The 27,461-nt window shown below is 35.7% G+C and overlaps 1 protein-coding gene across 1 annotated transcript in view; it reads left to right on the top strand.

The window, feature by feature from the left end:
- The window catches only part of Prkg1 (protein kinase cGMP-dependent 1), a 919,569-nt gene that overhangs the window by 321,011 nt on the left and 571,097 nt on the right, over window positions 1-27,461 (top strand). The window contains exon 3 of the mRNA XM_048338777.1: window positions 3,589-3,702. Within this exon, the coding sequence (XP_048194734.1) occupies window positions 3,589-3,702 (114 nt within the window). The remainder of the gene's footprint in view (window positions 1-3,588; window positions 3,703-27,461) is intronic.

The following is a 27,461-nucleotide window of genomic DNA, read 5'->3' on the forward strand; positions in this document are numbered from 1 at the left end:
AGTCATAAGCATTCTCTCTGTTTATTGTGTAGGTCTTGCTCTTCATTAAAAATGGTGCTTTTGGATTATTGTTATCTACCAATGACATATAATCCTTTAATTGCCTTGATGATCTTAAATGCATTGCTCTTCTAGTATGCAAGCTTTGAAAATGTTTACATCCAAACTATTTCTCAAATATAGTCTAAATTCTTTCAAAAAACCCAATTCATCTATTCTAATTAATATGGAATATATCATTCTGCTAGTGGCACTAATTATTCATATAGACATGAATAACTAACATATATAATTTATGCCCACCTTCTCAACAAAGATAAGTTAGACATGAGAAAATTAGGCAAACATAAGATTAGGACTGGTAGTTGGAACTAGGAATTAATTTATATGCAAGTTTCAAACCCCCGAATCATACAAAGTTCTTGTATAAGCCTCTGAAAGATTATACAGGAATGGAAAACATCATCGGTTACAGGATGAGTTATTTGTAGTTAAACTAGATGTTATCTGAACATACTTTTCCAAGGAAGGAAGTGAGCACAGTCTGGTGCGTGGTGGTAGTGGAACACATTCAACTTCCTATTGAGGAAATGCCTCAGTTTTGCCAATTATCAGTGATACTATAGGTCTACAAATTTTCTCTAGGAAGCTACCAAGCTACCTAGTTTTTTTAGGCTGAATATTGTTTGAGAAGTTATTGTTTGAAAAGTTCTAACTCCCAAACTGTCCAGCAAGGTTCTTACTGATTATATTACACTGAAGGGTCTTTTTTCCATTGAGAACTTTAAAATGTCAAACTCAAGGAGGCAGAGAAGGAAATTGTATAAAATCATTTATTAATGAAAGATCTTTAGGTTCTTTAAGCGTTTTCATTTTGCTCTTAGTTCTATTTAGAATTAATGTTAGAGCTTTAGGTCAAGACAATTTTACCATTGTTCTCAACCTCTTATTACAGAGAGCCCTGCCCACAAGATTCTAGTAGATGAAGCAAGATTTCATCAAACATTAGCTGTATATAGGTGAACATGAAGGAACCTGAAGATGATTTAACATTTTTCTGCATTTACAGTATATGATATCTTGAGCTTCTGTTTTCTTCTTTGTGTCTCATGATGATTCAAACTCAAAAGTTCTCTCCTCTAGTCCAGTACTGTATGTCTCCTGAACAGCTATTTGACACAATGAATTGTAATGTGTTTTACTGGGGGAGAGGAGTCAAAGAGGAGGGAACATGAATGGAGGAAGGGTGAGCAAATACAGTCGTTATCTTCGGGGTTCATTATGGAAAAGTTGAAGTACATAATTAGAAGATAGGGATGAGATGGAAAAGATGAAAGAGTGCTGGACAAGGAGTAACACTGATTAAGATGCATTGTACTCTACTCGTAATGGGACTCGTGGAATTGAAACCTCTTGTATAATAATAAAAACTAAATAAATAGACAAATAATCAAGGCAAAAAAGAATAAGAGAGCAAATGGAGATCTGTGGATCTGCTAAAGTATTTTAAAGGAAAGTAATTCTTTCTCCATAGAGAAAACCTGAGTATAAACTCTCAATATAATGTGTATGTGTGAGTGTGTATATGTGTATATGTTATATATTACACACACACACATATATACATATATAAATATATATTTCTTACATTTTCATACATGGGCCTATTGTATATGGTCCAATATTGTGTTAATCTAAATAATATTAAGTAATCTAATCCTCCATATAAATGATAAAAAAATAACAGAAACATAATGAAAGTAATACCAGCAATAAGAATGAACATTTGTTCTGTAATATCTGTACACTGGGCAGTATGTTTATCATTTTCCTTATGTTACCTCTTTTAATTTTAACAAGCACTAAATGAGATAGGTTCTATTACTTTATTGATTTTATTAATGAAGACTCAAAGTCACTGAGAAATTAGGCAGCTTGCTTAATTTCTGCTTAATTGCTAGTAAGGAACACATCAGAGAAGCCAATTCTCCATATGACTTAAGATGATGGATTAGTTTTTTAACCACACTGTTAACCATGGGTTGAATGGCAGGTGGAAGTTCTAGAGGAATAGGCTTGCCTCTGAAAGCAAAGGGAGAAATGTATGGAGAACATCTTACATTCACAAATCAATGAATTTGCTGGACTGGTGGTTGAAATTCCTTTAAAGAGGATGTTTCCATTTTGCAGTAACAAAGGAAGTCAGGAGAAAGCTTTAGAGTATTTGAGCCACACCTGTGTGAATATTTCCACTTCCTTTTGAATTGTCGGATTTCTTTATTCCTCAACATAAAGTCAGGTTACAGTCAGTACTTTTAAGAAGCCCACCATTAGAGGAAGCACACAAGTACAGGAACAGTTTTGATGTGGATACATGAGGCCTTATGTTTAGAAAACACTGGGGTAGCATTGTTTGTTGTTGTTGTTGGATCAGGAGCTATTTCTTTTGACAAGCACTAGACTTTTCCTCTGAAGACTGTGAGTTAGTAACTCAGAGGAATAATAGAAGGGAAGGATTAAGTCTAGAATAGATTGTGTTGCCTTTTTTAATTTCTCCCTTGCTTGTGTTAGGTGATGGGATTTTTGGCCTATGCAGCTATAACATAAAAAAAAACTGTATTATTCCTATTCCCCCTATGAAATGTATTTTCCTTACTCACAGGCAGCAATGTAGATCCAGGGTATGGTGCTTCCTTAGTTCTTTGCTTCTTTAGCATTTTATTTTTCAAGTCCTTTGTGGAACATAAACAGTCCTAATGCCTTTTTCTTTTCCCTCAAGCTTTATGGTTAGATTTTTACAAGTCAACTTTGCAGGGCAGGAAAACAGATAAACAGTTTTGCCTGATTTAGATAAGATGTTTATAAATAAAAAAAGACCATGAGTAGCAATTAAATAATGTCCAAGGGCCAAAGTAATTTCTCTCTTCATAATGGCTGTCTTACTCAAAATGAAAGTGAAGTATGCTAAAGAAAGTATATCTATTTAATCAATTTTTCTTTCAGATTTAAAATCATATTAAAACAGGAACTACCATGGTATATTAATACTACATGTGGAATTTACTTGTTTTTAATTTTTATTTTTGCAAGTCATGGGGCTTGAATTCAGGTCCTGGGCACTATTCTGAGTTCTATTGCTCAAGGCTAGTACTCTACCACTTTGAGCCATGGTCCACTTCTAGTTTTCTGGTGGTTAATTGAAGACAAGAGTCTCATGGATTTTCCTGTCCTGTCTTGCTTCTAACTGCGATCCTCTGATCTCAGTTTCCTGACTAGCCAGGATTATAGACGTGAGCCACTGGCACCTGGAGTAATTTTTATATATACGTTTTTGTCTCTATCCTTGCCTGATCTTTTATTTGAGTCTCATCTCTAATCTTGTCACTAATGAATTTAAGAGAAAAGAGGAATTTCTTAGTACCATACTTGATTGTATTTCTTGCTTTGTATCTTGGTGATATGTTTGTTTTAGATGGTAAACTGTTGCATATGGGGTAGCATGTGTAACATTTTTCATTTCCTATTGAAAATGCTCTAAATTCAATGAAGGACAAAGAGAATTAACACGTCTTTGCTTGTCTTTTTTAGATGGAAAGGTTGAAGTGACAAAAGAAGGTGTGAAGCTGTGTACTATGGGACCTGGCAAGGTGTTTGGAGAGTTGGCTATCCTTTACAACTGTACCCGTACAGCCACCGTTAAGAGTAAGACAGTTTGCTTGCTTTTCAAATGCTTTGCTTTGTGTTCCTTTGGGGAACTGATGATGTATTGATTTAATGCCTATCAGTTTAAGATTTATAAATTATGAATTCATATTCTGATCTTTAATTTGCAATACCGTGTTTTTCTGGTGCAAGGTGACTATTAACCATCAGTTCCATATAATGTGCACATTATTTTGGACTTACAACTTTAGGAATTTTTCAACTGGAATTTAGAATTCTCAATTCAGATTAAACTTTAAGAATTCTCGTAATTTGAATTTTTTAATGATATCATTTTATAAATTAGGCCAATTGGGAGTAAGTCTTCACATTTTTTCCTGGATTTAAAGATTGGAGATTATGTATGAGAATTTTTTTACGTTCTGTACATCAATCTCACTTGTTGATTGAGTGGTTTAGGAAAAGTAAGAGGGAAAGTGTCTTTTGTCTTATTCAATCATCCTGGAGTAAGATGTATCTTGAATTCCAAAATTGCATCTCAGTATATTTTTGTCCTCAGCTGCTCATCAAGCTGAATATTGTAGCATTTTTCTTTACTACTGATTGAGCTTATTTTAAAATCAGGCAATAAAGAAGCTTTCCCCCCTAATTTTACATGTATGTGTGTATATGACTTCTCTAGCAACTTTTGTTGCTTTGTAGATGCAGCTGCAAGCAAGGGAATTTTTCTAATTGTCCTTCTGAGTAGCATGCAATAATTATATAACAAACACTGCTGAAACCAAAGGACAAGAGTGGAAAGTTCATTGCATCTTTAGGCAATGTATACTTTATATCAACAAAGTCTTTCTGACATAGTTTCTTATTATTTCAATTACAAATTATGTTGATTAGAGTTTGTTCCACAAAGTTCTTTTATACACACATATCTAGTTCCTTTCTAGTTGTAGTACATTCTACGCCTTCATTAACAAGTAAACTCTGTTGACAAACTTACAAGTTATTATATCAGTTCATGTTGCCTAGATACCACTGACTAGTTTGCAAATTTGTCTCTTAAAAGTACAATATGTGTGTGCCATTCTGACATTTTGACTGGGTTGTGAGGAATTAGAGAATGCATGAATATCTAGAGACATATATGAGGTCATTATGTCTTATGAGTGAATCACCATTTTATCACTGGAATCACTGTGGTATCTGTTGCACTGGAGTTGGGTAGGATGGAGCTTAATCTCAGAAAAGAAAGGACTCTTTGATTGATAGGCTCTGTCATGTTTTAATTTTGTGTGACTATTTAATTAGATGATTCAAAGAAATAATGAAGTCTAGTGAATCCTAACAGAAATTGCCACAACTTTAACTCATTTTTAAATGCCTTAATTGGAAACAAAAAGGAGTAGTCATGGTTCCATTAAGTGAAACTTATTATACTATTATGTTTCCTTTTTATGAGAAATATATTCCTCTTAAAGAGCCAGAATAGCACATTTTTATTAAAATGGACTTTCTCACAATAGTGAATTTTTTGTTTTTAAAATATTTCAAGCTTTATAAAATTTTGGCTATGTATACTGTTTACTGAATTACATTGAAGCTACAGAATTTCCAAAGACCAACATTTGGTAATAACACAGTACTTAATCTTAGGAAATTTTGAATTCTTATTAGGGAAATGTTTAAATGATATTAGTCTGATAACACCAGGAAGAATATATTTTCTTTTTGCCAGTCCTAGGGCTTGAACTCAGGGCCTAAGCACTGTTCTTGGCTTCCTTTTGCTCAAGGCTAGCACTCGGCCACTTGAGCCACAGTGCCACTTCTGGGCTTTTATATATATGTGGTACTGAGGATTCAAACCCAAGGCTTCATGTATACGAGGCAAGCACCCTTGCCACTAGGCCACATTCCCAGCCCCAGAAAGAATAATTTCTAAAAATCAAAATCCTAGTGATATGGAAAGAAAAACCCAAGGGATGCTACAGATGATCAATATTCGTGGTTTGTTCCTGACTTACAAAGCAATTTGTAAGATTTGTTTCCCCTGAGGAATGAATGCAAAAATACATAAAATTAACATTATATGAGAAACAAAAATCCAACAATTCTCTGGAGGTTATTCATGGCTTGAATCCTCGCAAGTCTTTATTATCTGTGATATGAAGTGGGGCGGGGGCATAGCCTGCATTTGTCTAATAACCATAAGCATTTGAAATGGCATGGGGATAGAAAAATAAGATGTTACATTTGGTTTGTTCACCACCAAATAATTAATCTCTACTATGTTGTTGATGCTTCTAATGGTGTTAAAAATATTTTGGCCTACTATGGAGACAAGAGTTTTTCCTTGCACTGTCACACCACACCTACTAGGGGCAGGGATTTCTCATATGTTCATTGAATAGACAATTTCCACACCTAGATGCAGATCATTATCATGTTTTTCTCAAGTGACAATCCTGGTTGTGATTGCACCTTTATGACCCTGACAGGGAAGCAGTACCAATTTACACTCACCCTGGGCCTCTCTCCAGACTTTCTACAGTAGTGGTTCTATAAAATAACAAAAGCACAAACGTTGTTACCTACTGGAAACCCCCCAAAAATGGAAAAGAAAAGCATTTTGTTTCCAGTAACAGGGACTCAGTGAATCCCTGAGTGTGAACTTACAGGAAGGATCCTTTGTACTATTTGTCTTACTCAGCTTTTTTACACAGGTACTTCAGAATTGTGTGGCTGAATAATATGGTTCTTTGCCATTATTATTATTTTTTGGAGATACTAAATTGAACCTCATCCTGTGCTTCCCTCTCCCTCTTGTCCTCCCCTTCCTGCCATCCCCCCTTATCAGAATTATCTCAGCAATATAAAATTTACTTCTTCAGAAGGGTGTGCCATCAGCCAAAACTGGCAAACAGGCACATGGAGCAGGCAGGCTGGCAGTCTATTTATCCCTATCACAGCAGGCCCCACCCCTTTGCTCAGATTGATTGAGCTCAAATCTCTGCTCCTTTTATGTTGAGTTACCAGCTCACCTTGCCCCCCAAACTTTGATAATACATCATTGAATTTGTCTCATTCTGTGTCATTTTATTAGAATCCTAAGACAAATATATTACTTTCTAGTTAAGCATCCTGAGGGCAGGTCAGGATAAGTACAGAAAGTTTCCTACCTACCAAACATGCTAATTTGGGGATAAGGTGGATATTTTAGGAAGTTACTGGGCAAAATATCTGAGTAATTGTTTTACCCTAGAGTGTCTATAACAAGTATTTAAAAATTTCTCAGTACTAATATGCTTTAGTACTAACACATCAGAGGCTACATAGACTACAGAGATCAGAGAAATTGATGGCTTTAATAATATCTGGTATAATAACATTTCTGCCTTAGTTGGAATACTTTCAAGTTTTTTGCTTAAACTTGCCTAGGATATTACTAAAGGGAAAGTTGACTGATTCACATATTTTAAAATGTCACACACATTTTAAGAGCAAAGCTTAGAGGTCTAGAGTTATCTCATTTTTTGTTTCAGAAATAAACTAGAATCTATATAGTGAAATGTTTGGTATATTTTTCTTGCAGTTTTGTTTCAAGCATTGCATTATTCATCTCGAGTCAGAAAAATCTGCCAAGTAAACAAAAAGCAATGAAAAAAGATGAATGGGAAAAGCATAAAGAGACTGGACTGATTTTTTTTACATTTTGCTCTAATAACTCCATGTGCTATAAATATAACATCTGTCTACTACTGATTTTGTATACACCATGCACAATTACAATACTTTTACTGGCAGGGGAACAAAAGTCATGAATGTCAGATTTTATTGCTAATGAATGGGAATCATAGCTGAAGCCCATAGCTGTGCATCTTGAAAATGTCTTAAGATGATTAAGTCAAGAAGCAAATAGTCAGATACTCTTCTGAAATATCAATATGGAGCATCATAGACACCACGTCTATGACAGAGACACACTGGCATGTGGAAATGAAGCAAAACTGTCTGCACAAGCAATTGCTGTGTTCGCAGTTATTACCTGAGACTTTAATGAGCACCGTGGCCATGTACTCTCATACTCTCTCTGCCACCACACAGAAAGAGATGACGCTATTAACAATAGTCTCTATTATGCTTTGGAGAGGTAATTTTTTAATGCATACTTTGCCTTCGCTCAGTCTAAGTCATGATTTCTGCCAAGAAACCTGAAAGAAAGGAGATAAAACATGCAATAAAAGTAGACTGATGAAGACTAGAAATATAATCTTGGTAATAGAAGTAATAGACTGATAACTTCCCAAATTTTCATCATCTCAGACAACGAAGCAATTGTAGTGTGTTATGTCAGTGTCTTGAAGTAGTAGGCACACTTGTTTAGTGAGTTCATTAGATAATAGTCTTATTAAAATTTCCATTGTATTTATCTCTTAAAGAAAGCTGTGAAATTAGTCACATAAATCCAATTACATAATTTCTGGGAAATAGATTTCTTTAATAAAGGAATCAATTTACTAGGTACCAGTGATGCCACAATAGTAGACTAATATGAAAACATAGATTCACAAGAGCTGTTCTTCCATCTCATTTCTGTATTGTTTAAGCTGATTAAAAGTAAATTTCAGAGATGGTTAAAGCAAATGATTAAGCTACATTTTTATAGGTTAAGAAACCTTTTATTTTATTTTTTGGTTTAATGGAAATGGCTATAATCAGAATCTATTTGATTTATACTTAACTATTTCCAAAGAAAAGATTCAGCTCCAATTTTTAAACTGACTATGTTATATATTAGCAGTAGATCTTATGGAGAATTATTCCTCCAGCCAGGAAATCAATCAACTTAATTCCTGCTTAAAGTTAGATATGTTACTCCTCCCTCCCTACTTTAATCACTCATTGTACCTGGAATATTTCTTCTAGAGAGAAGAGTCAGGATTTAACTCTTGCTGTGTTATTTTTGAAAGAATAGTGGGTAACTTAATAGTAAGTTGAAACAATAGGCCATGAAGGCTGATGTTTTGGATTTTTTTTTTAATCCCACACAAAGCCTAGTTTTTCCCAATAGATCTGTACTTTGAGAAACTCCCACATAATGTCAAGCTTAATTCAGGTTTTGGTAGAGTGACTTTTCATTCATTTAATAATTTGCAAAAAGAAATTTTAGTATTCACTCACCTGATGTGAGGGAGACAAAGCTGTAACACAGACCAATAGTGTGTTATCTTTAATTATTTTTTGTGAAATTTTCCTGTTGCATGGTTGTGATAAGTTGCTAATAATGCTTCAATGGAAGCAATAAATAATGAAAGCAGACAGCATTTGAGGGATGTGAACTGTATACTAGGTTTGGAATTGAGGATTAGAGTTAGTATTTCCTACTTTGCAATGCTGAAGCAGCTAATCCCTAGAGCAGATGAGCAACTGGGCCCACATACATGGCTAAATGTGGGGAGAACAGGAGTGGGACACTAGTTTTCTCTCTGCTGCTGTTGCCACAGTTTTACATTTGTTTTGAAGTCGTTTGTTTTGTTTTTTAACCAGAGTGCTTCTGTAAAATAATCACTTCTGTGTGCATGACTCCACTTTCGCAAAAAGTTACACAGCTTGTTAGGATTTTGAAAGAATTTTAAATCTGAACACATGGGCCATGTAAAGAGCATCTGTTACCAAAGGATGAATCAAGTAACATAACGATGTTGAGGTCAGAAACATACAGCCTTAGGGCTGCATAATGAGCAATTAGAAGGAGGGGCTGAGTTTGTTTTGAAATGCACTCCAATCATTTTGAGTGTGGAATGAGATGAACCTTCATGGTTCAACATTTGACACTTTGCTAAGTAGCTGCAGATTTTGTTTGTTAAACGTATTAGTCCATGTCTTTCTTTAAAGTAGGAATTATATTTTAAAAACTTACATAGCAACACTTCATAACTAAAGAATAGGTAAGGCAATTATTTTTGGTTATGTAAAAAAGTAAAAAGAAGTTTGCACTCATGACAAATGCATTCCCTTTATTTTCTCCTTGAATGTCCTGAGATTAACAGAGGAAATGTTATCTAATTCCATTATTGATGAATCTGAGAGGCTCCCTCTTAAGAAAGAGCCTTTATTGGTTGGATAAGTTACTACCTTCAGTGGTACTTTGGTATGTTTGGGGTGTGAATATTCATATATCTTACATAAAAAAGGAATAACATTGCTTCCTATGTATTTTAAATAGTCTTTATGGTACTTGTAGTACTTAATACAATATAAATACTATATAAATAGTTTTATTCTGAATTATATAGTTAATAACAATTCTGTAAATGCTCAATACAGGTGCAATTCCAGTATTTTCTATCTGTGGTTGACTGAATTTGCACATGTGGAACTTTACATAGGCTTAACTGGAATCATAATAATAATATATAATTTACAACCTGTCATCCTATGCATTGTACTCCTCAAAATATCTGAATCTAGGAGGTGAGAGAGATAGCTCTTGATTTTGCAGGTGAGATAAAATGCAGGCCATGCTCATGTCATCTTTAGAGTATTATTTTTAAGTGCAATCCTGTGGCTTGAATTTAGGACCTAGGTCTCTCCCTAAGCTTTTATCCTCAAGGCTAATACTCTACCACTTAACCCACAGCTCCAATTCTGACTGACCAATAACTGGAAATAAGATTTTCAGAGCCTTTTCTGCCTGTGCTTGGTTCAAACCATAACACTCAGATCTCAGCCTCCTGTGTAGCTAGGATTATAGGCATGAGTGACCAGCTCCTTGCCAGGAGTATTTGATTAACAGAATAAATGCTATAAATTGAGGTGGTAATATTTTAAGTTCTTGCTATAAGCTTCCCTCCCTCTTGGTTTGTTGACTCCATATAAGGCCCTTACTATGTTTATTGTCTATACTTAAGGTGTGAACTTTTGATCAAAGACCCTCAGTTGTCTTCTCCAATATTTTCCAAAGTGAGTTTCCTGAAACTGAAGCATTCATAGCACTTACTCAGGATAGACAATTGCAGATGGTTTTCTTGAGAGTGTGGTGACAGCAGCCTGTCACCTTGCATGGCATTGCAAGTCCAGCACCCTGTAGGTGAAGGGTGTTAAGCTGCATCTAGAATGCCAGTGGAACATGTTGATCCCAGGATCTGGCTCTGAAGAAATCAGACCCTCCAAAAAGCTTGCATTACAGAAGGTCATAAACACAATGGCCTTGATCCTGAAAACCACCAAGCAATCCACACATGGAAAGGTCAGGAAATGGATAACAATGGATACTTGAGCTGAGACCTCAGCCATGTTATCCTTGGAATGTTTTCTAAATGCTTTACAGAGAAACACAGACATTTATATACATGTATACGTACATACACACATCTATATACACACATATATATTATTAACAGTACAACAATATCTATAATGACTGAGATGATATGCTGAAAGAATGAAGCCTGCTACCTCTCTTCTAGGTCCTTTTCCCTGCCTATCTCAAAGAAAAGCAGTGTATCCTCCAGAGAGGATTTTATTTGTGGCTTATGATATCAGTGATTAAATATGAGAGAAGGCATTGAGGTCTTGTTGGGTAAGACAGTATTAGCAAGATTTGTAGAAAGTTTTGTTTCTTCCTACTTCACCCTGTTCCCTGTACGTTGTAATGTCAGTGTTTATATGAACGTGAATCTCAAATGCTTTTCCAGAATTAAGAAGTTATTAATTGAAAAAAAATCACTCAACAAAAATATGTAGCCTCCCTGTATTTTAACAATGAGAGGATTGAGCCTGAAATCAGGAAATGCATTTGCAATAGTAGCTCCCAGCCAGTCCCCCTCCACCCCCCACACACAAAAAAGAAAAAAGGGGAAAAGAAAAAAAAAAAAAAGCCAAAACCCTGTGTGACCAAGAACATTCTCCAGGACCTTGGACAGTGACCCATAGTCTTACTCTTCATTTAAATTTCCTGTTCCTGGATAAAATGCCTCTGTGTTGTTTTTTGAGTTGAATTCAGGTAAAGCAGAATGAAAAAAAAAAATTGCTGTCATTGAATTCTAGGTGACTTTCAGTAAATAATGGTAACTATTTTTGTCAACTAACCATTAGTCTGTGACCCTTGCTATGAATACTATCATTAACCTTCACAATAGTCCCATGGGGCAGGAACCAGAAATGGCACTGCATAGGTGAAGTAGTTGACTTTAAGAAGTGTAACTGACTTTCTTCAAAATATTATCTTTAGGAAATTCTAACCATATTTCTCTCCTTGATTGACTCCAATGAGACAGTGAGCTATATTATTATAGATCAAATACTGTTTCTGTTGATAGATGATCAGATTTTAGGGTACACTGTTATTCATCAAGAATATCTTAAGCCTGGTGTCAGTGGCTCCTGCCTGTAATCCTAGCTACTCAAGAGGCTGAGATCTGAGGATCACAGTTAATAGCCAACTTCGGCAGGAAAGTCTATGAGACTCTTATCCACTTAACCACCAGAAAATTGGAAGTGACACTGTGGCTTAAGTGGTAGAGTGCTAGTGTTGAGTTGAAGACCTCAGAGACAGTGCACAGGCCCAGAGTTCAAGCCCTACAATCAATACAAGGGGAAAAAAAAGAATATCTTAGACATATGCCAAATTCTTGTGTGCAGAATATCCTAGGAAGGAAACAACAGGCTATGGTCCTGCTGATATGGTATTTTATATTCTAATTATAGAGAAAGGATGTGTAAAAGGGTGAGGAATTCTTAACAAAAAAGAGATTCTTGATGAGAGAGAGAGAGGAGATATGCTTCTACAATGGCATAGACTGGTTTTGAGGAGGAAAAGAAAACTGGCCTCTGCCCAAACTGAAGAGTAGAATATTGAATCTGGAAGCACATTGCCCAAGTCTCATCCTGTATCAGTTACTAGCTGTGCATCCTTAGGAAAACAATCCATGTTCCTGGATGTCAGGAACAACAGAAGTAATTATAAAAGCAGCAGTGTTGACTCATTTTTCCTGATAATTACTTGAATTTATTTAGTATGCCTTTGAAAGTTCTTAATTTTCTGGTCACAAAAATTATATTTTCATGACACATTTGAATATTAAGGTTTTTAAATTGCATTTATTCATTTATTACTCTACTACTGAGATAAAAGACTTGGGATGTTTTAAATATTATTCCTTTTCTTTCTGAACATTCTGAAAGGTAAGATTATACTGCTCTGCCTGCTAATAATACTGCTCAGGCCTGAATATTAATCATTTGATTATACTAGTTATGTACTTCTGTCCTTCTTAAGGTTGTATTTTGTTTTCACTTCCTCCTTTTGCTTTCCACTTGTATGGCAATATTAATGTGCCATTCCCCATTCTGTCTTCTAGTTTTTCTCTGTTCATTTTTCTACCACAAAATATGCTTTCTTTTCTACATCTGATGTGCATATTCTTTTTTGTCCATGCATCTTGATACCTTAAGCCAAACTACTAACACTTAGTATTCACACTTCATGGGTACTGTGAATTGGAAGCTGTTTTGCGTGCCCTGTGTTAACAGAGCTGATTAAATTAGAATAGCAAGTAGCTGAGAGAGAATTGGTATCGTTCTGAAGATAAGTTCAACAGTTATATTTATTTAGAGGTTGACTTGACAATGCTTCAGAGCCTTTGAATTTTGATTTAACCCAACTTTTATGTCGACATCTTGGCATTCTATTTTAGGACTTGGATGTCTTACTCAGTTGAGAGTCACTAGTACCTTAAAATTTATGGAATAATATACTAGAATAATTGCTTCACTTTTTGGAAAATATTAAAATTACATGCTGGCAAGTTAGAGATATTTGGAGCCATGATGTTACTGTCTCAGAGCATTAATTAAGGTATTAGATATAAGATACAGATATAGGAAGTGTAACATATATGGCATCCAGTGGAACTCATACATAGCGCAATTAATCTCCATTTGAAGTAAAGCCAGTTTGATGAAAAGGGATGTTATAGAACAAAATATAAAGAGGGGAACTTGAATCTTTATATATCATACAGCTGTTTTACTATTCAAGCATCTTGGCCCACATGGAATAGTTTTAACTATAGGTTTATTTAAACATTTAATGTTAATTATGGTTTAAGATACTAAATTCCAAGAAATTCATTAGTAGCATAATTCCATCATCACTTATTTTTATTCCTCTTGTGAGGATTCAGAGTATCTTTGGAACTCACTCATACATAAAGTCATGTGTTGCTTTAGTACATTGTGATCAATAACAGATCATCTACAAAAGTGTATGCTATACATGCCATGTGTCCGAGATGTCTAGAGATGTCATAGGCTCTAATACTTACCTTTATGTGTGTGCACTTCATGTTGTTTGTGTAATGATGGACTCACCTGCCACAATCTCAAACTGTGTCCTTGTCTTGAACTGACGAATGATTGTACTTTTACAAACCTCACTTTTCTGTTATTGTGAGCATATTCTGCTTGGACTTTTAAATGACTCCTTAAGAATTAATATGTTTCATTAAATTATTCCACCTTGACATAATTAAGTACCTTTGACAGTTGTGAATCACAGAACTTTTCCACCTTTTAAAGGATCTTCTTTTGATGGTGGCTTATATAAATCATGAGTAATTTTTCTGAATTCCTCCTCTACAATAATCTCATTGTATAACTTGGAAAGAAATTAGCTTTCTCTATTAAAGCTCTACTTCAAAAGCACTATTAAAGAATTCTTGGAAATAGCTTGAAAAACTTAGTGGATGTCACAATATATAAACTAACTGACCTAAGGAATCCAACTGGCCTCTCATTTTCCCTTTTGACCTCCCAGACTCAATATAACCTCTATTTAGTTACACTGACAGACTGGGTCATAGTGGCAAAAGGTCTGGACTTCAGATCCGTGTTTGAATGACAGATCTGTTACTTGGATGATTACAGAGTTATTTAACCTCTTTAAGTTTACATTTGTAAGGTGTAATAACCAATATGTAGTAGTAAGTGGATACTTAATAAATATGCATACATTCTCTTTTTATAGAGCACAAGGTAGATAAAAAAAAGGCACAGATGGAAAAAATAATAATACACACTCTGAAGGAGGAACATCTAAAGGAATAATGTTTTTATCTGATGGCTCCATCACCCCTTCCAATCCACGCTTTCTGACTGTTTGAGTCTTTCCCCTTACCATTGTGGAATGACCAGCCTCTAGCCTTTTCCCTGTACATCTATCCTGGATGTGAATAGCAACTTATTTTCATTCCTCTGCAATGTTTGGAAAAGATGACAGTGATAATCATTTTGCTCCCCAGTCTACCCACAGGGGACTCCAAGCTGTGGCTTCAACTCCTGTATCTGCCTCAGGCAAGGCAGCGTGCTACAAGAAGGCTGATCTGGAGTCAGATTGTCTACAGGGATAACCAGGAATATTGTTCATACATTGCCAGACTTAAATAAGGTGATGTAATGTGTACCAGACCAAAAAAAAAATCAGTAGTGGTGATGATTATGATAGCTACCTGATTTACTTTGCTTCAGACACCTTTGTTCAGAATATTCCCATTTATTTTGTCTTCCATGCTAAACTGTCTTTCTATCCAACTTTTTTTGTTTTTTTTTTTTTTTTTTTGGCCAGTCCTGGGCCTTGGACTCAGGGCCTGAGCACTGTCCCTGGCTTCTTCCCGCTCAAGGCTAGCACTCTGCCACTTGAGCCACAGCGCCGCTTCTGGCCGTTTTCTGTATATGTAGTGCTGGGGAATGGAACCTAGGGCCTCGTGTATCCGAGGCAGGCACTCTTGCCACTAGGCCATATCCCCAGCCCCCCAACTTTTGTCCTATTCAAATCACTCCTACTTTGGAAAGTCCTATTCAATTTTGGCTTTTTCTCAACTCTATTGTTTGATCTGAATTGTGTTTGTATTGAGCACCTTCCAGTAACAAGCTTCTCCTTTCTCCCATCCCCACTCCCAGCCTTGGGACCTGATGCTTAAAACACCATGCTCCTTTTACTAACTAAACCTAGAGTTAAGAATATACTCTACTATTTATATCCCTTAAATTGACCGACCAAAAGAATGTATCCCAAGTGTGAATTATGATGCCAACACATTTTTTAAAATCTTGTGCTAATTATCATAGTTAGCATTTCCCCTATGGGAACCAATACTGTTATAAACTAAGGTCCTTAGCTTCTACCAGACAGTATTGATTCTTTTAGTGATGGAATCATTAGTACTGATTGGCAAAGAGACATATGCACATATAATCTTAACCGTACATATGCAAAAACCAAAAGCATTGCATTTAGGGTAATAAACTTAAAGCTGTTCTACATTATTTTTTAATAGAGTCGTTTTCTTAGATACATAGAAAATTTTGCCTCACATAAAGTTTCCAGCAAAATAATTTCCTTGAGATTGCAGTACCTTTTAAGCCACATTAGTAGTTGTCATTTATTTATAGTTTTTAATAAGGAACAAACAGTATCTTGATTATCCTCTTTACATTCCTGGTTGGCTATTGTTACATTTAAACATTCCCTTTGGGCCTCCAATTATTTCAATAAGATCACTGGTAATTCTTCATGAAATTAGTGGTCACTAAGGCTGCTGCCTTATAGATTTTCTTGTTTTGAATAACAAATCTCCCCCTGAAGATAGTTAGACAGAACTCATTTGTAGTAAGCTCTGAGTACCAGATCTTGGACATAATTAGATTGCATCATAGCTTAGTTTCAGAAGCCTCACTCAGTATATGGATTCTTAAATAAACAGTGAGAAAATTATATTACAAGGAATGACAGCTCACATACAACTCCTTTACTATAATAAACCTGATTAAAGTTGGTGTTCAATAGAAGCAAGATTCCTAAGCATCGACCTATAAGGGTGTACCAAATTTTTGTATTGCTGCTAAATAAATATGAGGGCATACTAAAGTACAGCATTTACTTTTATTATTACTTTTTCATGCATCAGGTGAGCTGACAAAGAACTCTTTAGGAAACAAAAGGGGCTATGGAGATGTGTTCACTTCCTTTCAGGAACATACACAATTTCTGATGCCTTAAAAGAGAGACACTATTAGTGTCAGGTTACATTCTAAATATGCTATGCTGTAGCAGCTGGCTAACACTGACAGCTCATGCTGTTAGCAGTCATTCGCACCTATTAACAAAGCACTGAGAGACATGGGCTTTTCCCAGCCAGGTTTTCCCATAGCCAGCTGGTCTCCTGAGTACAAAGAGTACCCTTTTTCCTCTTCACTTTACAAATGTGTTAATCACTCTTGATTATCAGCCTATTTTACCAGTTCCTTTAAGTCCTTTCCAAAATGACAGCTTTGCTCTTCCAATTCTTGAGTGCATCATTTAAAAAAACACATTATTACTTATGAGAAGGTCACAGTAAGACCACCTCAGAAAATGTTTAATTCAATTATGATTATCTGTTTTCTACAAAATATTGATGATACATGGTTTTAGGATTACAACAAGAACACGATGTAATCAGTATATTCCATGCTGTTTATTTAATTTGAATTTTCTGTAACATGTATGATAAATGCCAAATTACCTATGGTTAACTTGGTGATCTTGGGCCCCGCCTACCTAAAATGAAGGAAATATTGACAACAGTATAAATAGTTTCCAAATAGACATATTTTTTCTTTGCTGTGGGGAGCTTGAGTTTTGTATATAACATTTGAACATGACAATTCTGTCGAAGTAATTTGATCTTCATAGATTCTAACTGAACTAAGAAAGGCTTAATCCTTAACAACTGCCCTTAGAGAGCTCTGTGATACATGCTAAATCAATGTAGCAGTAGAAAGACATTTAAATAAAAAGTTCTTAGCATGGGAAGTGTGAAAAACTCATTACACTTCAGGAATTAGGTTTTCTTTCTGAATGTAATTGGAATAGAAGAATTTTATTTGGCTGATGACAGTATTATAACCTGGCTATGTAGGAGAATTTGACATCTGTATTTACAGCAAGGTGCTGTTTTCTAGATCTTCATTTGGGGTGAAATATAATCATGTATTGAATTTTCTACCTCATATCAAGCATTGTGTGATTAGATGGAAGTTCTATGCCATTAAAAATTTAAGCCCATACTTAGATCATCTAGATAAACTAGAGAATAAAGCATTTGCCTGAAGACCCACACTGACCTATCTGTGGCTTGGAAAGACTTTTCCCTAGTTATACCAAAGCTTCAGGCTGCCTTCTTCCTCCTTTCTCTTGTCTTTGGGTTTTTCTCTCTAATATGAAAGATCTCTTCAGTACAATCTTTTCAAGTTTCTTCTTTTATCACAGACAAGTTCATGCCATACTCAGGGCTTGAACTCATGGCCTGGGTGCTATCCCTGCGCTGTGTTATTCAAGACTGTTGCTCAACCACTTGAGCCACAGTTCCACTTCTGGCTTTCCTGCTGGCTAGTTGAAGATGAGATTCTCAGACTTTCCTGCTTGGGCTGGCTTCAAACCATGATCCTCTTGCATAACTAGGAATATAGTCATAAGTCAACTGCCCTTGTGAGAACTCTTTTCTGTTAGAATGTCTTTATTAGTTGATATGGGGTGAGGAGACAAATAAATAGATGATACAAATCACTATTACAGACAAGATGTCAAGTTGTTAAGTTGTTAGAGCCATTATATGTGATTCAGGGTGATCAGCTTCCACTGAAAAAAGACATTGGAATGTCTTCCTCCCATATGTTAGTCATTTTGCTAGGCACTGAGTATGCAAAGAGAAGAGAAGCATCCTTCAGGGACTCACCACTGATTGCGAGTAACACAGCAGTTACTGCACCATGTAATAAGAGCATAATGGGAGTGAAGGACATGCAGGCTATCATAAAGCCACAGGGTGCAGATTGCTTTACCTGTGACAGAGTGGACAGATATCACAGGCACAGGAATATACATGAAACAAGAAAAAGTAAGAAAAAAACATAGATTTTGTGATTTGAAGACATCATGTAGGGCAGAGGCTCAAGGGGTAACCACGCACCGCTAAGTCACTGGTTCTCCAAGAATGTTCCCTTGGTTAGCTACATCAGAGCCAGTGGGGAACTTAATAGCAGTGCAAATTCCATGTCCTTGCTCACTTACTAGATCCAGTAGCCCTCCAGGTGCTTCTGATACTCAATGCATTTTAGGAGCCATGCTATTACATTATGTCAGACCCACAGGGATATCAATTTCTCTTAAAGACAATAGATTTGAGACAGGGAAATGGTATTTGTTGGACTTTGTTTTTTCCTCAAAAAAAAGCTATCTTACAAGCAGTATGGAGAATTAATTACTGCACATACAATGAGGATAAGGGAATAGGGTGTGTGTTGGGGGGGGGGGTCAGGAATAGAATAGGATGGTGTTTAAGTGCAGCTTATAGTAATTTATATATTTAAAGCATTTTCTTTAAAATTAGCAATATAGGGCTGGGGGTATGGCCTAGTGGCAAGAGTGCTTGTCTCCTAAAATTAGCAATATATTTTGTGTTTGTGAATGAGTAGGAAATACAGCTAGAATCAGAGATAGGCCAAGCACTTAAGAGACTGAGGGAGGGGGCTTACGATTTGTGGGACAGCCTGGACTACATAGAGAAAAACCTGTCTCAGCCACTGCCTTACGTATGAAACTGTAACATCACTTTGACAATAAATAAGTAATTATTCAAAAAACAAAACAAAACAAAAAACAGAACAAAAAAATGGCTAAAAAATGTGCAAGCACATCAATAGCACTTTTTCCCCAAATCGCATAGAACAGTTTCTGGCTATGTTTTCTTACTGTTTGCAGCTGTAGCCTGGTCTTTAGGTATACTAATGCTTCCAGAAATCAACTTACTTTGTTTACTTTTCTATAAACACCTACCCTTTCCCCATGAATATGGTAGAAAGTAGTGGTTTCTTGAGGAAAGAATGAAGTACACATTCTAGCTTTGATCATATCAATTGAGCAAATAGAGTCTGCTGGTCAATTTTTCTTTTAGATTCCCTTTGCTCAACCATGAGGTACATGTGCTTAAGAATCAAAGCAGATGGGCTGGGGATATAGCCTAGTGGCAAGAGTGCCTGCCTCGGATACACGAGGCCCTAGGTTCCATTCCCCAGCACCACATATACAGAAAACGGCCAGAAGCGGCGCTGTGGCTCAAGTGGCGGAGTGCTAGCCTTGAGCGGGAAGAAGCCAGGGACAGTGCTCAGGCCTGGAGTCCAAGGCCCAGGACTGGCCAAAAAAAAAAAAAAAAAAAAAAAAAAGAATCAAAGCAGAGGGAAGTATTCATTTGAATACATTTATCTATAAGAAGGCTGGCTTTGAGAAGATTTGATGAAGTCCATAGACCAAGTTAAACAAAATTCTGATTCTAGTTGTCTCTTTTCATTTGGAGAAACAGATGCTAACCCTTAGAATGCTTTTTATTAGTTTTATTTTCTCCTTCTTATAAAAGCAAAAGTTCTTGGAAGAAATACTTGTCTGATTAATATAAACAAATAATCTGTTTTTGGAAAACTAATGCTATTTTTATTAGGTGTTGAGCTCTGTTTGAACACATGGAACAAATGATAATTTGTAACTGATCTAGAAAATCATCAGCAAAAAGATCAGATAATAAGGAATCCAAATTAACTGATGTAACATTCTAAGCTAATCAAGTTAATCAGGAAGAGCATTTTCCTTTGTGTTATATAAATGAAGTTTTCTTTTGTGATACTAATTTAATTCCATGTTTACCTATTTCTCCTTCCTAGAAACAGAAAGAAAGAGGAGGGAAGGAAGTAGGGAAAGAGAGAGAGAGAGAGAGAGAGAGAGAGAGAGAGAGAGAGAGAGAGAGAGAGAGAGAGAGTAGAGATGCCAGAGATTGAACCCAAAGTCTGTGCATGTTTACCATACACACTTTACCACTGACCTATACCCTCAGCCCTCCTAGTTGGTTTTCATTTGGCTAAATAAAGAGAAATACAGAGAAAAGAAAGAAAAGAAAATAATTGAATGAATCAGAGACCCCCAATCTGCCAGACAGCAGTGCCTTACGGTTATATTCCTAGCTACTTTGAGAATCACTGTTCAAAGCCAGTCTGGGAAGGAAAGTCCATGAGACACTTACCTCAATTAATCACCCAAAAGCTGAGAGTGGAATTATGGCTCAAGTAGTAGAGTTCTACCCATGAACAAAAAAGCTAAGAGTACAGGCAGCTCGCACCTGTAATCCTAGCTTCTTAGGAGGTTAAGATCTGAAGAGCTGAGGACCCACTAAACTACTTAGGAAAAGCTGGAAGTGAGGCTGTGGCTCAAGTGGTAGCAGAACACTAACCTTGAGAAAAAGGAGCTGAGTCAGCGCTCAGGCCCAGAGTTCAAGCCCCAAGACTGGGGGAAGGGGGGAATGATAGGATAAGAGACAGTGCCTAGGCCCTGAATTCAAGCCTGAGTTCAACTCTGCATTTCAGAGTGATTTTAGGAGGATGTAAAAACTAAATGAATTTTGAATGAAAATTTGTACAAACATGCTATTATTGTGACAGTCAATAGAGTCTATGCCAAATAGATAAAAAGTTATTAGATATTTATTATAAGTTAAAATATAGAAGGTACATTAACAATTGATTGCATAAGAATTCCCTTGAACCAGTAATTAATGAGGTTATTTTCCTTAGATAATGTATTATCTCCTTATTTTTCTTCCTAAAAAAAAAAGTTAGCCAGCTTCTCTTACCTATGAGCAGACTTCTGACTATACCATGTTGAATTATTAAGACACAATTTGATCACTAACTGTGGGCCTTTCCCCTAATCTTATTGCTATTAACAATTCCCCTGAATACTTGGAAAGAAAAGTTATTTCTGTTGTAAAATTTTATCCAAAAAAAATTAGAATTTTTCTCATTTCCAAACTTTAAAAGACAGAAAAATTATATTTCTTTAAAAATAGACTTGAACCATTTAGAATTCCAGGTGTTATTTATACAAAAATGATTCACTTTAAATTTAGTATAACTGATGGCTTATTTATAATTGCACTTCTGTGTAAAATCACCATTATCATAATTGTATGTGACAAAATAATTGTATAACACAGAATAACATTTATCTGTTTGTATTACAACACAATAATTTTAAATAACAAGTAATTTTACTAACTGAATGTTTAAATTGTTGACTGAATAGACACATCATAAGATTACTTAACCTTTTCTGTTTTGAAAGAATAATCAAGACAGGAATCTTTGTTCATAATATTGTGATGCTACTAGCAAATGTGGGAAATTCAATAAAATTTTATTAATGGAAAAAACTATGTGAGTTCTGTTACATTTGGGTTATATTAGTTTAGAATTATCATTCAGCCTTTGCTGAAAGTTCTTACATATGGATGTGAAGTACTCCACATGTTCGTACTTTGCAGTGAGTAAGTAAAAACAGTGTCACAGTTAAGACAATGCAAAACTATTTTGTAAAAACCTCTTCAGTAAGGTATAAATGCATTAGACATTCCCTGTTATGACAGCATACTTTAGCCACCATGAAGTTTAGAAGAAGGAAACTAATAACATTGTCTTAACAGTGACATTGCTAGACCTGGTAATGTATGACTATAAACCCAACCCTCCAGGAACAGAAGCAGCAGAATCAAGAGTTAAGAGACCTGGGGGTTGGGAAGATGGCCTAGTTGCAAGAGTGCTTACCTCAAACACATGAAGTCCTAGGTTTGATTCCTCAGCACCACATATATAGAAAAGGTCAGAAGTTGTGCTGTGGCTCAAGTTGGCAGAGTGCTAGCCTTGAGCAAAAGGAAGCCAGGGAAAGTGCTCAGGCAAAAAGAAGCCAGGGACAGTGCTCAGGCCCTGGGTCCAAGGCCCAGGACTGGCAAAAAAAAAAAAAAAAAAAGAAAAAAGATTAGGATATATTAGGATATATTGTAAATATATGGGAAAATGGGAAAATGCCATTATCAAATCCTTCTCCATACAACTAATGCATACTATTTTTTAAATTAAAAGTGAAATAAAGAAGTTATGAGACCAGTCTAGGTTACACAGTGAAACTTTGAACACAGTGGTTTGAGTTTGAAAATAGCTGCTATTTTGTCGAGCCAAAGTCGATTTCATGTGGTCAATTCGATCAAATCTGAGAAACAAGTGTATTCAACATGGAAATTTGACGCTGTTACATATAAATTCGGGCTTAACATTTTCAAGTTAGAGGTGAAGAACTTTACATTGACTAGGTTTTTTGGTTTGTTTTTTACTTTTCTTTGTTTCGTTGATACAGGGACTCAATAAACAGAGATACCTGGCCTTGAACTCATCATCTCCTGCCTCAGCATCTTGAGTGCTAGGATTACAAATATGTATCACCGTTCCTGGCTTAGAATGTGTTATTTATACCTACATGTTTAAGTGGGTATTATTAGAGCATCCAGCCGTGGTGAATACTGTGTAACACTGAAAAATTCAGAAAGGGATGTTGAGCTTGGTAATGTCCTTTTATGTAAACGTACTCCATCTTGTTAGAATTTCATCTCATGACTGGCTAGCTACATGGAAATGTCTAAATGTTAATGGGGTACTGTTCCATTTTAGTTGTTTTTTTTTTAAGTTTTACCTTTCTACAATGAGAAGCAAATATTGGATCTATCTGGAAATTGAATCAGAGACACCTTGAGATGTTGTATAGTTTCATTGCAGACAAAATAGATTTGAATTCAACTCTGTCAAACATGTTAGCATGGGTTAATCAATAGAAGCCATGACCAGTGCTATAGAGAACAGAAGGTCTTCAGTCATGTAAAGAATTTTAGAGTCACCCTTGGGCCTTGTTTTGTTAATGGAAATGTGCACAGAGCCAGCTGCCTCTTGGCAAAACTGAGAAATGAAAGCATTTGGTGCCATTGGCTCCAAAGTGTCTGAGCACTGTCTCAAGTTGCTCACGGAAGCACTACCTATGAGAAAAACCTCAAGGTTCATTACAAGGGTTATCTTTATCCAAATGACTGATTTTCTCAGGCCTCTGTGTTCTACAAATGTCATGGTTATCAATTATAAGCACTGTTTTTTTGAGTTCTGATGTCTGGATTGGCAAAATCCTGTAAAATTTTATTTCGTCATTTTGTCATTAATTCATCCTCAGCTTTTTATTCATAACACATACACAAAAATGATTGTATTTTCTAAAACACAAATAGGCATCTTCAAATGAAATAAAATTTAATGCCTCCTTTCTCAATACCCATAGTTATTTTTGGTGCACTGAAGTCAGTAAAATGTAAAATGAAACTATTATATTTCATAAGAAAAGAGCATTTATTAAGAATGCATTTTTATGGCCCAAACATTTGAACGATGGGTGTGGCTATCAAACCCAAATTTATCACTACCTAGTTATGCTAACTGTGTTAAAATCAATTCACCTCTGAACTTCAGTTTCATCATGGGGATAAAACAGAGGGTCTCACAGGATTGTCAAGCTTTTCTTAAATTTTCAACTATATCTCATAAAATTTTAGTTGACTTAAAAATTAGCTTTTTTCCCTCTTTGTATTTTTCTTCCTTTTTTATCCTTGGACACCCAATACTTGTCCAAAAAATCATCACCTGCTGAATCCTTTAACATCATGGACCTATGATGTCATTCCATAAGGGACTGAGGTCATAACTGTGAATGAAATGGCCTTTCTGCAGCTTTTAGGTAAGTGTCTGAAATGAAGAGTAATGGTAAACTCAGATTAATAAAACATATCAACTATGATGCATGCTTCAATTAGAGAGTAGAATGATGATGTAATACTAAATGATGAAAATCTTCACAAATGATCACTGCATGGTGAGTGTTAACCAGGGATTTGTCTGATGGGAATTTGCTACTCCTTTTAGGGAAGAGCAAATAGACAGGATGTGCAATTAGATGAGAGACCTGATAGGAGCCTTTTAAAGTACCTGTTCCCTGATCTTCTGTAGAAACACTTATAAGTGTGTGAGATGAAATCCAACCCTCATGGGAATTACAATATGGAAGAGCTATTGAAATAACTCAAATTTAACTGTCTGTAACTGCCTGTGAACTTTTTCAATAGCAGATAGAAAACACTATAGGGGGAAATCTTATAAATCCTAGGTATGGTTATATGTGGATGCATTTGGAAAACATTTGGCTACATGCTAAACCAGGAGATGGCTACCTATTCTTATCTCATCAGTCTTGTTTCAATAAACATGAGTAAATCAGATCCACAAGACTTATACTTAGATGTGAATGGATTTGAGTTTCTTGTCTTTGAGATAGGTCTAATTAGCTTAATAACTATTTGGAGAACCTATACATTGCCAAGCACCACTGGGAATAGAGAAAATCTAAACAATTAAGAAGTTCCTGATTAAATAGTCTTGAAGTCTGGTTGTCTCACAACTTTCTTCATGTGGACTTTGAAAAAAGGCAGAGTGCTGACTTTTGGAAATAATCACATGGAAACTTTATGGAATTGTTACTCAGAAAATAAGATCTAATTCCACATGAAATGATCTAGCTATGCTTATGTGCATGAAGAAGATATTGGTGCCATGGTTTAAGAAAACCAAACAAACAAACAAACAACTTGATATTCTTTAAGCAGAAACATCTGGATAATTCAATTAAATGCAGAAGAGAACTTGAAGCTAACCAGTACTTGGCATTACCTTAGGATCTTTCAGAATGAACTGGAAGGTACTCAGAAAGCCTTTCCAAAACTGAAGAGAAAATAAGCAGGAGAAAGATTATAGATGACAGCCACTCAGAGAACGGGAAGATATGTTGCATATTATAATTGAGTTTTAAATTATCTAGTGAATTACTTTTTAAGAGAAAATTGCATAGCACACAATTTCACCTAATTACCTCACTTAAACATAGGGGCCAAATTCATGTGTCTACATTCCCTAATGTTCATTTTATGTGTGAAAACAGACAATGGGAAAGTAAGCTCGTTAATACAAACTTAGTGATGTCCCCTAATTCACACATGATTTGGGCCCTTTTTTTTTTTTTTTTTTTTTTGGCCAGTCCTGGGCTTTGGACTCAGGGCCTGAGCACTGTCCCTAGCTTCTTTTTGCTCAAGGCTAGCACTCTGCCACTTGAGCCACAGCGCCACTTCTGGCCATTTTCTGTATATGTGGTGCTGGGGAATTGAACCCAGGGCCTCATGTATACAAGGCAAGCACTCTTGCCACTAGGCCATATCCCCAGCCCCTGGGCCTTTTTAATATTGTGCTAATGTTTCTTTAGTGGCATCCATTAGGTTTGGTAGTTATTATAATTATGTCAATATTATTCAGTGTTCTATGCTACTTAAAGACATTTTGTGTGCATGTTATTTTTTTCTCAGAATTCACTTTCTCTTGACTTTGCACTAGATATTAAACTCACCTGAATTACTAGTTGCCTATGAATAAAAGTCAATATTTTGATTGTCTATTTTGTCTTGCCCATTTGCAATGTTTTGGTTGACTTTGGCAGTCCAATAATATTCTTTGATTGTTGTTGTTGTTGGACTTTGCTTTTTTGGTACTGGGGATTTAATTCAGGATGTTGCACTTGCTAGGCAAGCACATAGCCACTGAGCTACATCCCAGCCCTCCAATAATATTTTGAATACATGATGCCATAAGAAACATTACTGTTGAATGCAATTTAAAAAATTCTCTTCCAACTACATTTTGCCTACATGGTTTTCTTCTGATCACATTTTGTACTAGTGAATCACTTTAAATGAAGGTATGAATGCAGAAAATCCTGAGTTATGCAATAAGTATAATTTAAATATCAAAATGTAGATTCAGGTATCTGAAAGTAGACTGCAGTGCCAGGTTTTCCTAATAACCAGTCTTGCTTCTTGCTCTCATATATTCTATAAAACTTCTCTTGCAGCTGAAGAGTATTGCAAAAGATCTGACTAATTTTCAAGTGATCCTAACCCAATGTCCTTAGAAGGCATAGCTCTATTCCTTTGGTTGTTCTGGGATCCAAGGATCCAACTGTTTCAGTGAAGCACTTCTTAGACAGTCCCTTATTCCATGTAGTCCTGATAAACTGTTATCTGAAGTGTTACAATAAGGTGAAATAATGAGTAAAGGTAGGATACTCAGTTTCTTTTTGCTCTTCAGTTTGAAACTGAAAGAAATAAGGGATAAGGAACCACTGAAATTTCATTATTCATTTAAATTATTTCCTATTGATATAGGTTATTGTTGCTCAGAAACCTCATGTTTTCTGTCTTACATGGCCTTTGTTAAGTGTTCCTGTAATTCTGAGACATGCAGTATCTTTCAGATAAATCCCTTTCCTTTTTGCTTAAGGTGACTTTTGTTCATTTTTTAAAATAGCAGTTGCTTGTTAATAACAGATTTTGACAGAGTGTGGAGCTCAATAGGCTGGAGTATTTTCACCATCTTTCAAGTAGTATGCTGCGTGTAAGAAGCCATGAAATAAATGATATCCTTTTTATTTCTAATTTGACATTGCCCCCAGTGCTTGGGTCAAACACAGATTGAGAAAGCGAATGAGGTTGAGGTTTCTGCAGATATCTGTTGGGTATTTCTCATATTGGTATGACTCACAGTCTGCCTGGTTGGATTCCTATAGAACCTCTCTATTCCTGCTAGCATGTGTCTTGGCTAAAGGGAGTCCTGTGCTGACATACAAGCTCTCTCCATCTGTCCTTCTCTTAAAATCTCAGATTTGTTTATTCTTATTGCCAGCAACAATGTTTGTCCTGGATCCTTGTCTATTTTCTAGTTCGTGATATTTTAAAGTCATCTTATCTAGTATA

Source organism: Perognathus longimembris, chromosome 2, assembly GCF_023159225.1.
Source record: "Perognathus longimembris pacificus isolate PPM17 chromosome 2, ASM2315922v1, whole genome shotgun sequence".
Lineage (NCBI taxonomy): Eukaryota > Metazoa > Chordata > Mammalia > Rodentia > Heteromyidae > Perognathus > Perognathus longimembris.